This window comes from Megalops cyprinoides, chromosome 1, assembly GCF_013368585.1.
Source record: "Megalops cyprinoides isolate fMegCyp1 chromosome 1, fMegCyp1.pri, whole genome shotgun sequence".
NCBI lineage: Eukaryota > Metazoa > Chordata > Actinopteri > Elopiformes > Megalopidae > Megalops > Megalops cyprinoides.
This window is the reverse complement of record NC_050583.1, coordinates 67,457,679-67,474,249: the sequence shown is the minus strand read 5'-3', so window position 1 is coordinate 67,474,249 and position 16,571 is coordinate 67,457,679. Positions and strand designations below refer to the sequence as shown.

The 16,571-nt window shown below is 42.3% G+C and overlaps 1 protein-coding gene across 1 annotated transcript; it reads left to right on the top strand.

Moving 5' to 3' along the window:
* Positions 1 to 390: 390 nt before the first annotated feature.
* Positions 391 to 16,567, top strand: LOC118795002 (apoptosis-stimulating of p53 protein 2-like). The gene is made up of 3 exons (XM_036553363.1): positions 391 to 908; positions 14,674 to 14,821; positions 16,344 to 16,567. The coding sequence occupies exons 1-3, from the start codon at positions 882 to 884 to the stop codon at positions 16,565 to 16,567; spliced, it is 399 nt and encodes a 132-aa protein (XP_036409256.1). The 5' UTR covers positions 391 to 881.
* Positions 16,568 to 16,571: the final 4 nt, after the last annotated feature.

Genomic DNA, 16,571 nt, shown 5'->3' with positions numbered 1-16,571 from the left:
TAGCCTTGCATATAGCTATCAACTCATATCACCTTGTTTTGTGATGAAATGTTATTCAGTGACTGTTACTAAATGTTGTCAACTTCAATTCTGCTAACTTTTTATTGCTTATTTCACAATTTGTATCGTAGCCAAACAACTCCTGTGTATGTAGTTACTAAGGGGGCGTATTGTTGAAGTTGATTTGAACCTGGACTTTGGATTCTGTAAGTAATCTCCTTAGTTTTTCAAATGCAACGACGACTCGATCACTAAACTGTGTGAGGTGCTCATGGTCCTATTGTTTTAAAACGAGACCAATATGAGTGGAGGGCATAATGGGGAGGAGTTCGAATTCCAGTGGGATTAGTTTCGTCGCGCAACGTCACTCCGGGCAGGGCCATAGTTTGTTGATCCAACCGAGAAACGGTGCAGTGCCTGATCAGACACACTTAACTAGCAGGTTTTGACTGACCAGTACCGACATTACACGTAATTGCGAAATAAGAGTGAAATACCTTGCACCAGGTGAATCGCACAGCAGCAGTGCACATGAGAAACGCAGTTTAGATTAGGTGTGGACTATTTTCTAATGTTATTCAAAGGATTCTCCACGAAAAACTTTCCCCGCTGCGAGAGGGCCTCATCGTGCCATTGCAACAGGTTTCTAGCAGGAACAATAGTTGGGCTTTAATTGCGAAATACTGGTCAATACCTCCAACACAGCACCGCGAAGTAACGCGGTCCAACTCTTAAATGGCTGGGTATTAAAAGAGAGATCAACAAAGGGGAAATTTAACCGAGTGGCATCACCATTGCGGTTTGTCGGATCTCATTTTGGGGATTATCTCGTACGCCTGCTCTGCATTTTGTCGAATCCACGATCAAAGGAATAAGTTTAAATGCGGTACGGAGCTAAAATGATGCCGGTGAGTAGTGTGATCTAAAAACGAATTCGCTTACTAGTTGTTTAGTTTAATAAAATCACACATACCTCAGACTTTATAATCCTTTTGCTGTATATCAGTTTTGTGACCCTCATTTAGACTAGGATGAGAATTGACATGGTTTGCTAGATGAGGTAACACTGATTGCCCTGGTAAAAGTAGTAACCTTAGCTTTTTTGGTTTAGTCGAGTTGATGTAGCCTAGTGCTAAAGAGATGGTTAAAGAAACCAAGGCGTCGTGTAGAGTGATTATTTCTAAATCGTGAGATTTGTCTTGAACCATCCTGGAATTAAAAGTGATGACGGCTGTAGTCTTAATGTTACCACCAAGTGCTACGAAAGTAGCTACAGTGTGGTGTTACAGTGGCGTTATCTAGCTAGCTAATTTAGGAAATATTTGTGTCTCTCTCTGACGGGGAGATTTAATTTAGGTCTAATTTAATTAAAAAAGCGTAGTTTATGTCCTCATGGGTAGTGGCTCTTCCATTTTTACTTTAGTATGCACACAAACTGACATTTATTTGATTGTCAACAATTTATTTAATTTCAACAGTGTTGATGTTGTTCATGGGTTATAGCTAGTAGGTTAATCTATGCTAGCTGCTTAATAAGTTTATAGCCTAAGTGGCACTGTCAAAGTCTGAGATTCAGAACACATTGCCTTTGTCATTATTATAGCAGCATTAGCCCATTGTCGTGTGCTTGCTGAACACACAGGAGAAATTTGTGATGATGTATCCATTTGTACCTTATCGAGATTGCTGGGCACAAATATCTCCTGAAATTACCACCAAAATAGAGTAATTAATTCTAGCAGTTAGGCCTGAAGTCTATGCAACAAATGACGCATGGTACCGTTAATATGACGACATGTCCTCACTTTATACCTAACACTGGGTTATTCCCAGTCCACACAGTTCGCGACAGATCACTTTAGCGTGGAAAAATATTTAGTCACTTTTTCCATCTCAGGGTCCATTTTACTAGTTCCCTGTTAGAAGGTGCACCGATTATCCATCGGTTTCTTTTATTACTTGCCTGCAGTATTCGTAACCTTGAATTGCAATTTTTTGTCTCATACTCCCAGTACGAATTCTTAAGATGAAAGGATATAGCATTGGGACGAACCGTCTACATTGTTTCCTTCGTGACATTTTTCTTCCAGTAGACCAGGTGCGGCGACGACCGCACGGCATGCAAGGTCAGCAACACCTGACACGAATACGGCGAATATGCTTTGAATTTGTGATAAACATCAGCAAAGACACTAACATACTAGTAAGAAGCTGAAACAGGCTAAATTTTGCAGCTCCCACCATATACACACGAATTTCTAAGCCTATTAAAATAGAATTTAAATGCTGATTGTCACCTTTTCAAATAGCAGAATGACGTGTAATGTGGATACAGATAAGATAACTGCGTCATTGTTACCATAACACTGACAATAGGGGGCATTTTGAAATCAAACATATTTTTCTCAAGGTGTCAGAGACGTTGATGGGGGGGAGGGTGCTGATCATACCTATGCCGGTTGTCAGCAGTAACATCTCTTCCTGCTGTGGCCGTCAAATGTCAACCCAAGTATCTGGCCAAGTTGTTTTACCCACTCCGTAAGGAGTTCTATTTAACGTCATCTCCATTATTTTCAATTTACAACACATTTCATATTTAACACGGTATTACTTTGGCAAGTGGAAACCAGGTGTTGAGTACCATGTTTTTCTTCCTCTGAACATCACATAATAATGGCTTGTTTGCCTCTGGCAGTGTACCCTTTACTTTACAGATGAATATATAAACCTCCTTAATGTAAATTAGGTCTGTTCATCTACTTATTCAGTCTAGATTTTATTTAAAAATGATGCAGACATGCATTTTCAGCTGTCTATTGATGAAACAATGATGAAGTGATTAATACGTGCAAGTGTGTAAGAACTACTGCAAATGCCATGAACATGCTGTCTCACCTGAAGAAGGTGCTGTAGGCCTGGAGGGAAAGGCTGAAATGAGTAGCGCTGTGGCAGCTGACATTTTATTATATTTATTATTATTTTATTAATGTAGTTTTAAAATGTATGTAACCTACGTTAGGTTTGGATCGTCTTTCTATAAACCAAGTTTGTAATTAATGTCATGTAATTAATTACCAAAATATGTATTTCCGGTGACCCCTGGCTCTTTCTTTGTCCTCAAACTGGTGCCATAGAATGCGGTATTATTGGCTTTTTTTTCTTAAACTAATATTTTTTGCATTTATATTCAAAAGGTAGAATTTCTGATGTGTACCTGTATATTGCACGAATCGTGGTCAAACTGAGAAAGATGTGCATCTGTTAGTGTGCATGTAAGCACCCACATTTTCACAGCACTCATAAATTACTTGTGGCGTCTCTGCCTTTTTTTGGCTTGGGAGCACCTGTTCTTCCACAGAGAAGAAGCACGCCGCCTGGTTGATGCCCAGGTGGTTTTGTGTCTGGATGTTTATCAGCCTCTGTGCTCATGCGGATGTGGACATCGAGTCATCTATGTTCACTGCTCTAGTAATAAAATATTGTACTGAGGGATAATGAGTACTTTCACAAGAATGTAATGAAAAGAGTTTTATCAACAGCTGTATAGGACATCTGCTGGGACCAACTGGACATGACAGATAATATTCTCTATAAATAACAATCTTACTATAAATCCTCCTGGAGGAAAGGACTGTATGCTTTTACCAGCCTCACGCCATCTGCTACTTCCCCTGAATCTTAGACTGATGTCTCAAACATGAATGAAAAGGTGAGACTGCCTCTTTCTGTTGGGAAGCAAAGCAGGATTTTGCAGAGATCTGAAGAGATGTATTCCCTTTGATGCAGATCGTAGTGCTGGGTTCAGCTTTAGAATCTGAGACATCTTTGAGCTTGGCTCTCGACTGAGCTTTTGAGAGGTGCTGGAAAACAAAGTACCTGACAGTCAGAGATCTAGCAGCTATAACAGCGGCAGCTTCTGTGTTTTTCATTGTAAAATTCAAGTTGTTTTTTTTTATTATTATTTGTCAGTTTTGTCTTGTCTCTCGGTGCTATGGCAGTGCTGTGCTAACCTTGCTCAAAGCCTATTCCACTAAATAATAATCATCGTGGTGCTTGTGGCATTGACCAGCAGGCCATAGTACACTCAGTGTTTATTCCATAGTGTTAACCAAGTCATTTCATGTCTGACAGGGTCTACTGGATGGAGGGTTTACTGCTAACAATGTACTGTTCTATAATTAGATTGTCTGTCTGTCTTGGATAAATCAAGAATCCAGCTCAGTCCTTGTGGGTGCCATTCTTTTGTCCTTGATTAATGGTATTGTTGTAGAATGGAGCGATGAGGCTTAGGTGCACACCATATCTTTTAGTAGCAGGCGCCTGTGTATGTGCATGTTGTGGGTTTGGAATTTGGTTATTGGACATACAGTACAGTGAGGTCAGTGTTGGATGTACAGTAATTTTCCAATTTGCTTGAATTGAATGAAATGTTGATTTGATCTGCAGTTTGATTGTTTTCGTGGGAAATGACACAAAAACAGGGTCATCTGGTAAAAACATAAAACAATGTAAAATGTATATAGATTATCTTTTCAGTGGTGACCAGAGTTTTTCCCAGCAATTGCCCTCTGACACAAGGCCAGTATTCATGGATGTAGAATTGAATATCAATATCATTTTTTCCAGATTTGCAAATAAGAATTCTTTTTTCCACTGCAGCATGTGGGGGAGTGCATTGTGTGGAGCTCACTGGAGAAGACTTTGCCTTTTCATTTGACCATGAGAAGAATAAAAAAATGTCAGCCAGTTTCAGAAAATAATTTTCTTTGTAAATTTACAGGAAACCAAGGCCGCTATGCTAAAATAAGCATAAGCTTATTGTGTTTGATGATGTTCTAACACACTCGCTAGTGCGAAAGACACGTAATCATGTCATGATCTCCTGTTCTGTGGTCAAGTGATAAAAAACATCCGTAATGATTCGTTCATTATGCGTCTGTTCCTTTTGTGAAAAAAAAAAATGTTTTTCCTATTTAGGCATTAGTTAAAGCAATGGAGTTACATTAATTATTTAAATAATGCCGTATAAAGAAATTATCAGGATTTCTTAATCTTACTGTAAGGAGCAGCACTTCTATTGAGATTATTTTCCTGTAAAGGATTTACTGTATTGTAAAAGTGATTAAAATGTTCTGGCTTTTGCTCAAAGTGGGTATTGTGATTGTCTGTTTAATGAATCAAAGAGGAAGGAACTGTAACAGAAGATCTTGACCGTAAACCTGAAGTTCATGGTCGGTCATTGTTTTCCCTGTCTTGCAAGGGAGCCATTTTGTGTAACCAGAGTAAACGCCTGTAAAGAGACACACACAGGCCTGTATCATTGTGTGGAAATTGGATACACTGATCCAATGTATGGGAGAAGGTAAAATAGGAGGGATGTGGTATTTGGCCAGTTTAATGATAGGCTTTATCCCCACCATTCCCGAACCTAAAATACCACTTTGACCATGAGGTGGGTGTTTATTGATTTGTGGTGTTCGCCTCGTCCCCACAAGTTAGCGTGCTTCACAACTGTAGGAACTGTGTGCAGTCTCAGCCAGCAACAACTTTGTTGCTTTCAGATCTGTCACCAGGCAGACTGAGGGAACTATGTCAGACAACAAGATGGTGGATGCATGGACAGAACGCTTTTTATTTGCTTTGCAAGATAGGACTTTTGATAAAGCACTTTCTCGGGCTGAACGATCCTGCTTTGAGGGCTAAAATACTTAAGCAGAGCAAAATGCGGTCACTGCAAAGGCACAACGGAACTAAATATGGCGCAAAATGATGAATTGTCAGGAAACTTGTGGTGGAATTCCCACACCAACATTGTTGTAGTAGAGAGTTTTTGATGGTTGTCGTCCATGGCAACCTGAGCGTAACTACTCCATAGCCTAGATGAATCAGATTGAGAACCAGTGGTGCTCTGTACAGCTGTGGTGACAGCACAAAGATTGTGTTCACGTACATTTATTCATTTGACAGATGCTTTTACCCAAAGTGACTTAAAAGTGACATAGAGTACAACACAAGCAAAAAACCATAAGGAGTCAACAATATTATAAGCGCTGCATGACCAGGTTATAATGGTTGCCCAGACAAGGCCAGTGTTCAGATGCAACTAGGACTGGAATGTGACTTAAATTACTGTCATGTCTTTGAATTTTGTGGTATATGTAAGCTTTAAACAGTAACTGCTTGTGTATTGAAATACATGAGGCAGCTTCATTCATTGGCTCAAAAGTTGGTTTTAAGTATCCTTGCTAAAATGTGTGGTGGGGCTGGGGGCAGGAGCTGGGAGGGCTAGCAGCTTGTGGAGTATTTTAACACTGCTCTGGATGCTTGTATCACTGTGCAGAAACACAGTGTAACATTTTTCCATTGACTTCACTCCAAGTTCCACAAAAACCTTTCAGAACGCACACCCAGCCAAAGTAGAGAGGCCGGAGGCCTTTTCTCCTTTTTTCTCCTTTTTCACTGTCTGTGATAGGCTAATATTAAAGTGCCAACTTCACAGCATTGACTACTCTGTGACGATATTCTGAGAAGCTCTGCTGTCCTGGCAGATTACCAAAATTTATGAAAGCCAAACTGCTGTTATGAAGATTTTTATTGCTGCAGTCCCACAATAAGTTATTGTCTTTGGTAATTGAATTTGGAGCTGCAAATGGAAGGGCAGGTGGAGTTGCTAACTTGAGCAATATCTTTAACGGGCCTCTGTGCCAGGAGACAGCATAGCTCTGCCTTTCGTCCTGGTGAAGGACGTCCTCCCAGCGCTGTGGCCGCTTTTTTGACCTCCCGAATCAGAGCGGATTCTTTGGCTGTGAGGCCACTCTGGAACCTGTTCCCCATCCTATGTTGGAGTTGCCTCCTGTTACATAGGCCGTTTTCTCTACCACTACTTTCCTTGTGTCGCGGCTTGGAGAATAATTAGTTCCATTTCAGGAAGCAGGGTGCTGAAAGTGTCTGGGCTCCTTGTTGCATGATATGGTATGGAACTGACTTGTAATTAACCTTTGCAGTTGGTAAATTTCAGTCCCTTGAAGAGCTACTAGAAGGGACAGAACCAGTTAAGACAGGGTGATTTTGTAGTCATTGGCAATGAGAACGTGTGAACACCTTTGATGCCTGTACACAGCAAGGAATTCATAGAAAATATTAATACTCCAAAACAGTAGGGGCCAATGAAGAGGTTTGTCCTAACTAGCTGAAAACTGCTGTATGCCACATAACCACAAATTGTTAGAATATCCAGTCCCAGTTGTTGGGACAACATTACTCGTATTACTTAATAGCCATGTTGCTTGTTAGTCAATGGGGTAACCTCAGCTCTAATTGAACTAGCAAGGGGTGTGATAGTTTGACATGTATGTTTTGGTTTCATTTATACTGTTTGATGAAAAGTTGGGATTTCCTTAAAAAATCCATCGTCATCTCTTATCATGATAGAAATAAACCTAGGTAGTTTGGTAGACCTTTGGTATTTTATAACATGCTTTTTAACTGTTTGTCAGTTACATCTTTAGTAGTTTTTAACAAATGCGATTTGCATCCTTATCAGGCTGTTTGGCTTTGGTTGCTGCAGACCATCAAGACCTCCACCGACAAAAAGTAAACATTCAGAACATTGAACTGAAAGGAAACAGCCAGGATGATGACTAACAATGTCAATAGCTGACAGCCATGACTTTCTGAAATGCCCCATGACATAGGCAGTTGTCTTACCATTGTGCAGGGGCATTAAGAAGCTTAAGGTCTCAATAAGCATCTTTTGGCAACATTCAGGCTAAAAAAAAAACAATCATCTTGTGCATCTGTGTGCTAATTTTTGTGCTACCTGTTTATTTTAAAAAAGGAAGTGACAACTTCCGAGGAGCCCATGTGAGGGGAACTGGTGCAGTAAAATTTTTTACACCTAAATATTGGTGAGTTTGAATGAGCCATTGGTTATTGTCCATGAATGTAAATGTGTTTTATGCCTTTTTGAAACAACCAATGTGATATATTAAAATCACTGGAAAAGCCAAGCTTAGCCAAGGTAGATCAGACTATAGTGGACACAGTGCCTTGAACAGTGAAAATGAACAATAAGAATGATCCAAGGGACAAATGGTAATCTTCAGTAGAACATGGAGACCAGCTCTATGGTGCTTTTCCAGTTCAAATGGTTACAGAGAAAAGATGTTAAGTTAGAGGTAACAGATCCTCTTTTTCTTGCCATAGTTTAGTTACAAGTCCTAGTTTAGATCATTGTTTATTCTCTCAGGTTCAGAGAATAAACAAACTTTGCATTCTTAGCTGATTTGCACAGATTTATGCCTGTAGTTGTGCTCCTAACTGCTCTCAATCCACAAAGATGTCTTAAATCCATCAATTATCATTTCTGTTGTGGACGCCATCTTAAACAAATTAAAACTCTGTCCCTCGTGCCCCTGCTAATCCTTACATGGCTGCAGCTCTTCTAACAAGGAGCACAGCCGCAGCGTCCATAGCCTGCACTCAGGGACAGCTGGGGTGGTCAGCTGCGGGGCTTGGCTGCTGATCCAATCAGAGTGTCACGTGAACCATCAGGTCACCTGGGGTCACGCCAGCCATGGAGCGACTGGGCCATATGGTCTGAGAGTACCCTTCTTCACAGGGGCCGAGGACACCGAGGACCGGGCTCGAGTCGTGCAAGTCACATCAAAGCAGGCTTTGTTCTGACGCTACCTTCATGTTACTAAGATACCGCAGAACGGCGCACTGCCGAATGCTTGCTGGAGGCCTACTACTCTGAGCCTAAGGCTGATTGTGATCTCACTGTGTGGTGTTGGCCAGGTAGAATTCCTGATTGTCAGGGTGTATGTATGTATTGGAAGGCCTCATTTGTTTTAGGCTGTGGTTTGTCCCGCTCAGGGTCTGTAACTACGTGGCTACCTCTAGCACCGCTCATGTCGCTGTGGTTTGAATACACACATATCGATTTCAAAATGTGTCTTAACGGCTTAATCAGCGCACTCATGGATTTGTAATTGCGTGTCCACAGGCAACAGAGACCATGAACGTGGTGTCAAAAATATGTAACTGAGAGTAAGATGAATGCTCTGCATTAAAAGGAAGGGAACTCGATAACTGCAATAAAAGGAGAAGTGAGAAGTTGAATACCAAACAGGTTCCTCCAGTGTATGGCAGTAACACACAACAATGGGGTAGCTGTGTTTTAGTCAATGTTAGCCACAGGAAGCAGTCTGTTCCTCTCAGACTGTGACTGTAGAGTCCCACACAGGCTGTATAGAAGTTGCTCTTAAATGTTATCAACCAATGGGGACAACCCTTTGTCAAAGAAGATGATCCACTCCAACATGAATTCTGTACTTCCCTTATCAATGCACTGAATGTGGCATCAGTACATCCAGAGAGATTTAATCATCTCTTGACCTCTGTGTGCTAACATCCTGTATGTGACTGGAAGGCTATGGTTGTGTCACGAGCACAGCGATCGAGGGAAATGTAACTGACTGAGTGCATACCTCCACATGAAGACACATACAAATATACTGGCTAACAGAGGGGAGGAGTGTTATTTGGGATGTGCTCCCCTGTCAACATTCTAGCAGCTTGGCTCATTATGAAACACATGACTGTAGTAGAAGTAGTAACATACGGATATCCCATCAGAATGTTAACAGTGTTGATGCTGTACACTTAGCCTTACGCTAGATACTTCTCATTCAAACTCATATTTTCCATATCCTCAGACATGGAATGAGAAATATTTTCAGATATTTTATTGATGTGAATAGTGTGGGAGGGAGCTGGAACATGCATGCATCTTTTGAAATGCATTGCCTCTGTAACTTCTGTATTGCTAATAACATCTTTTGTCAAGGTGTTGACTGACGATGAACTCAGACCTGCCAAAAACATAAATTATAATAGTGCAGAAATGTCCTCTTGTTGCGGATGCTCTGTGTGGACTTCAAAGAAACTAAGGCATGCAATCTCACTTAATTCATGCCTAGCTGAATGGCTTGGCGTTTGAAATCAATATTAACAATTACTTAGGGATGCACAATGATATTGGCACGACATCGGTATTGGCCGATAAAAATTAAAGTTAATTATCGGCATCAGCAGATATGAAAATTTCTGCCGATGTGCCTGGCCGATAAGGTGACGCGTTAACTATGCGCACGCGATGACACTAAATGTGTATTGTGTGTATAGGGTGGAATGGTTACGACCGACCCCCTAGCTAGGTTTCTCACCCGCATTCGCTCCATAAGGAGAGAATGCGATGGGAAATAAGACAGACCATTTTTAAATTATGCAGCATGTTTGTGTATACACACACACACACACACACACTATATCGGTATCGGTATCGGCCATCGGCCAAAATGAATGTGAAAATATCGGCATATCGAATATCGGCAAAAGTCCAATATTGTGCATCCCTACAATTACTCGTTGCAAATTAATATTTAAAAGCTGTATCTACGTAGAAATGGCTGTCCAGTGAAATTTTCATTCATCTTCAGTATTTTTATCAAATGTTATGGATTATGATTTGTTAACTACATGTTCAGATACAACATTAGACATTTCCCTTCAGTCAAATTTATCTATTAAAAATGTATTATTGAAACTTAAAAATTAACAAAAGGCAGTGGAAGCAGTCTTGTCCAACATGTAAGATTTGCTGATTAGATCCAATGCAGCCTGCTAGCTACCTGTGAGCATGATGATAGTTTCCAGTGATCATATAATAACACTCAAGAAGTGAGCAATGGTGGGGGCAGACCGTTCCCCACTTCTGTGCCATTGTATCCTGCTCTGATGGATATATGCAGCCGTGGGTAAGCAATTGCGTAGTCTAAGACTGTCATACTTGATTCAATAAAGGACTGAACAAAAGCCATTTAGATGGTGGGGTTGTAGAAACACCTTGAGCATCTCTCTCCCATCCAAGCTGGTAACTGATTACACTCCTCGCTCGTGTGACAGTGCTCAGTAGAGTGATGGCTTCCTTTTGTTTAGGGATGCTCCGATCAGGGTTTTTGGGGCCGATCGCCGACCAGCGATCACCGGAATCAAAATTGGCTGATACAAGTGTTCTATTTATTGTGTAGCATTATTTATTTATTTATTTATTTATTTATTTACTATTTACAGCAATAAAAGTAACTATTCTGAACAGCATCACAGAAATATTATAATTAAGAAAGTATCATAAATTGACAACTGTTAATTTATTGTCAGGCAACATATGCAACATATTCCATTCACTTATTAGGTCATGTAGATTATGAAGAAATTGAAACCAATATAATAGCGTATGCTTGGCTAAAGAGCAGTTTAGCAAATATTTTAGCCTTCCTGTGGAATAAAAGCTAAATATGCTCAATACTATGTGCCATGTTTCAAAGCATAAGACACCATTATAGCCTATACAAGGCAATAAAAATCAATTCCAATAGATGGAACAAAATGTAGGGCCTTTCTAAATTTAGGCCTACTACAAATTTAGACAATATAAAATGACAACAAAGAAAGGCTATAGCCAAATACTGTATAAAGCATTCCTCAACGTTTACATGTTTTTACAACCTGCCATGGCTACCATTCTTTAGCTTAGCGTATTTCTTAAGCATTGATGGCAAGTTTTTCTTTATAAATATAAGCATCTCTTCTTTTGGAAGTCAGCCTGTTCCTTTTCTCATCTACAACATTCGCCATTGTGCTGAAAAGCCGCCCGCTATCTACACTTGCGCACGGTGCGCAGAGGTAGCCTCATGCTGCTTCTGCGAGTGCCTTTGCCGTGTTCTTAGCGTTATTCCTTACCTTTTCTCTCGGGATTCCCTAGGATCAGAACATGTCACTGAATGCGACAGCCAGAGCCCTCGCTGTGTGTGACCCTGTGAATTCTTGACAATGAAGAACAACGCTGGGTTTGAAGTTTTGATCACTTCAATAAAGTGCGCGGTTAAGCTTAACAGGGACATGAGACATGCACTCGAACTCCAGATGTCACTTGTAAAACTAATTGATGCGACATTGCCCTTTCAAATGCTGTCAATATGTGTATACACTGTTTGGTATAACTGCGGCAGGCATACGTCCGTGAAATACTCACGCCTTGGAAGGATATAGCGTGGATCCAAGTAGGTAATAAGTCCTCCGAACCCTTCATCTTCCACTACAGAAAGAGGCTGCTGATCAAGGCCAATGAATTGTTTTATCTTGGCTGATATTTCTTAAACTCGCTTTACTGACCTTGCGCTGGCTTGCTTTCATGCTCGCCGTATTGTTTGACGTGACATTCTCAAATGTCTAATGAGGTTCGTGGTATTAAAATGCCGTTGTTGCGTTCCACCACGAGAGATTTCTGCCTCACACACATTGCATATAGCCATTTTATTGACTTTTTCGGACACGTTGTAGAACTGCCAGACTGGTGAAGCCATTTTAGCGAGCTTCTTTTGCCGCGCACAGAGAAATGTCGTACGTATTTTGCGTCATCTGATCGGCTCTTCTGATCGGCCTTTATAGAGAGCTCCGATCAAACTATTTAGAATGAATGTCGGCCGTTAATGATCAGTGGCCGATCGATCATAGCATTCCTACTTTTGTTTCATCCGTCTGTCTCAGAATGCAGGTGTACCTGCGATGAGTACCAGAGAGAACAGGATGTGGGAAATGTTGCCTGTCGGTTTGGAATAGGGGATGTGACCTCTGTTCCACACAGTTTCAGACGCCTTGTTAATCCAATACATCGTGCTTCTTGCGTGCCAAAAAAAAAAAAAAAACGCCAGCCAATTGGGCCAAAAGTGACCGTGCCTTCTGATTTGCAAATTGGAATTGACGTGCTACTTGCCAGCCCTCGAAACTGTCACACAGATGCCCTACTTTTGTCCATTGAAGAGCATGATGCCTGTCCCTCTCTGATTAAGTCCACCACGGTTGCAGTACCATGCCAGACGACTTAAGGACTGTGGGGAGTGGGGGAGGGGCTGAGACAGGGAGCAGTATTCATGTGTTCCTCAGATGCATTCTCTTCGGCCCCACACTTTGTAGTAGCCCTTCAGAACTGCCAGCAGTATTTGTTTTGTAACTGTATTTAGATCCAGTGTGCAGATTAAGTCAGAAAGCATATTCTGTAAAGGACAAAAAAAAAAAAACCTGTTAAACTCATACAGCACAACTGTTTGAGAAATGGCACTTGAATTTGGCTGTTAACATTAGATTTTATGGTATTATAAAGGGTTTACCATTTGTTGTACCATTACCAATGGTTGTACCATTTCTGTTTTTCTTTCTGATTTTTTTTTTCCCCTCCACTAGTGTTTACTCGTTGACATGGCTTGTGGGTTTTGAAAATTTTCATCACTGTCTCATAGATTGCAAATTTTTTATTTTGTAATTTTTTGGAGGGTCTGTTTGTGTTATAGGTTTTTGTATTAAGATGACGACACAGACACACGCACACATACAGAGATTTCCTCTTTCAGCTGCGCTGTTGAAGGAGCGTAGCCAGCCTTGGAGGGTCCGGGAGGAAGGCAGCCGGCTGTACACAGGCCCATCTGTTCTCCCAGCAATACCAGGCGCTTGGGCTGCGATCCAGCCCTTGCCCCACATTCACGCAGTTAAGGCACTGCCCGTCCCACCCCGTGGTTAGGAAATGCATGCTCGAGGGAAAGACGGTCGAGTTTAGACGCAGTTACAGTGTCCGGGACTTTGGGGAATGGAGAGGACTCAGTGTCCTCCCCGAGAGTCCCCTGGACAGCACTCAAACGCCAAACCCCGCCCCAGCTCCAGATGCTCGCTCACACGCGTTCACCCGATTGGGATTCCACGCTGTTGCCATGGCAGGGATATCTGGGGCCTTTTCAAAGGCTTTTGCTCTGCTGCTAAACTGCCTTTTTCCCAAAATAGACATGGGGCACCGGTGACCATCTGCTCTTGTGACAGTAGGAATCTGTGTGTCATGAGCATCAGCAGCTTTTTTTCCTTCGGAGAGTTTGGCCCGTGAAGAGACAGCAGCACATCTGAGGCGGGTGCAGGCCGGCAGCCAGAGTGCGACAGAGCAGAGTGATGGCGGACCGCGGGGCAGGCGTGGTGGCCCAGGGCTTCAGAAAGTGAGCCCAATGATCCCAAGGCAGGACAGCAGCCAGGCGGGGACTGGGTCAGGGTGGTTGGTCCACTGTCAGAACTGCGATTAGCCATTTAGGAACTCTGTCACCCACCATGTGGGGGCTGTTGGTGGTTCGAGGTCAGACTCGTGACGAGGCCTCCTTAGATTCTCGCCAGTGTTAAAGCATTTTTTGTGGCCCCAACAGTTCATGTAGAGTGGTGACTGAATTCTTGCCTTGGCTGTAGTGAAATGGGCTTACATGAGCAGTTTTTAATAAAGGAATATGATAGATTAATTTCAGTAACTTCATAAATCATGTCATAGAAATGTGGCACAGGTTTCCATCCAGTTTATTTAGCTCATATCATTCAAGGTAGTGTATTGAGGGGAAAAAAAAAAAAAAACGGCAGACAAAAATCTCACGCTCGCATTTTAATGTTTTATTTATTGCACAGAAAGTAAGATGCCCACAGCGGGTAAAGCAGAAGGACTGAAATTCATGTCCATTTCCAGATCTTTTTTAGCAGAGGAACTTGCCGTGGTCACTGTGCTGATGACACATTTGCCTTGCCTTGTAGATGTTCCTGACCGTGTACCTCAGTAACAATGACCAGCATTTTACGGAGGTCCCCATCACCCCAGAGACCCTCTGTCGTGATGTTGTGGAGCTGTGCAAGGAGCCAGGAGAGACAGAGTGCTACCTGGCTGAGATGTGGCGTGGCTCAGGTGAGTTGCACATCCTTTGTACCTCATCGGTTGGTTGAGGATTATTTGCCACGGTGCCCTTCATGACAGAATACAAGCAAAAGCAATATTGGGCAGAACAGAAAAGGGATCTTCTACAGATGTTGCATACTGTATGTAGTTTGGTTGCTGTGTTTTATCCTTGTAATTACTCCCTCCCTAAACATTGCATTATGTTTAAATGATGTTTTATGAAAGGAAAGCATTTTAAAAGGACATAGATCTAACTTAATGTGCGTTACAATAATTAACATATGTCTACATACAAATACAAATAGAAATGTAAACTGAAATTATTTCAGTTTTTGGATTGGAGTACTCTTATATATCATACCATATTAAGTTCATGATTTGATTATATAATCATAAGCTAATTCTTACCTGAGATAGTTGGAAAGAACGTAGAACTCAATGGCTCCAGCCCCTTTCCACTTGTCTAGTTTCTTTTTTGGCAGTGTAACACGATAAGCCAAGCTTGAACGAGCCTGCATAGGTGGCTTTCCACTGCCTGGCACAGTCTGCAGGGGCTCATTCAGCGCTATCGTATTTTCCTGTGGCTTGATGCAAATTAAGTCAGTACCAGGGAAGGGAAGACACACTAGCACATACTCTTTGACTTGCTCTTTCACCCACTCATACCCATTCACACGCGCACAATTGCTCACACATACTGACTCACCAACACCCACCCATTCACTCCAGTCAGTCTCTTACCTGCCCACTCACCGGCTCACGCACGCACTCATGCACGCACACACACACACAGGCATACACACTCACTCACACGAGTCTGGCTCAAATACAGGGAAGAGATTGTGTTTCAGCTTTTGAAAACTACACCGATCGGAAGCGTTCTCCCCCCATCAAGTACCTGCGGTTTCACTGTAGGGGTTGCCATGGTCACCTAGTCAGGAATAAACACAAGAGCTGTGGAACTGCCAGTGCTTGGCCTTGGAGGAATCGCCAGGGACAATGAGGGCAGTGGCATTTGCACCACTCAATGGAGTTTGCCTTTATTTTGGAAATAATGTTTCTCTCTCTGAATACACAGCGTTTGTGTAATCAAGAACATTGTGTGTCAAGAACATTGTATGTCGGTAAGAAAAAGATTCTACTGATCCATGAGGATCAACTCTACATAGATTTTCACTGGAAAAAAAGTGTTCAATGTGTCGAAATAAAGAAAATTTGAAAGGCTACCTTTAGCACGCATGGACATTGAATCGACAGAGCAGTTTGAAAGGCGTTGATGGAGTTAATCCTTTTCTGTTTAGTTTTCCTGTCCCTTTCTAGGTCTGCCTACAGAGTTGTGCTTTGAGAGGTTTCTTGCTTTTAAATGCAAATACCCAATCTGACATGTTTCCAGGTCCTCCCTGCAGCTCTCATATGCTCAGCAGGCCAATGAATCTGAAACGGCAATGCTGCCATTTAACACCAAGGTGACGAGGTGGCTCATGTGACGCTAACCCGCGGCGTCCCTCCTTGTGTTGTTGTCCCTGAGCAGAGCGGGCCGTCGGCGAGGGCGAGCGGATGCTGGACGTGCTGCAGCACTGGGGCCCGCAGAGGACGGAGGTGCGCTTCTTCCTTCGCCACGAGCGGGCGCCCAGCCGCGACTCAGGTGAGGGGCGCCGCGCGGAGAGAGCGAGAGCGCGCAGCTGTCGCCCTCACTCTTACCATTTGCCCCAGGCGTGTGTACGCATAAACAGTGAAAGGCTTTACAGCCAGTGACAGC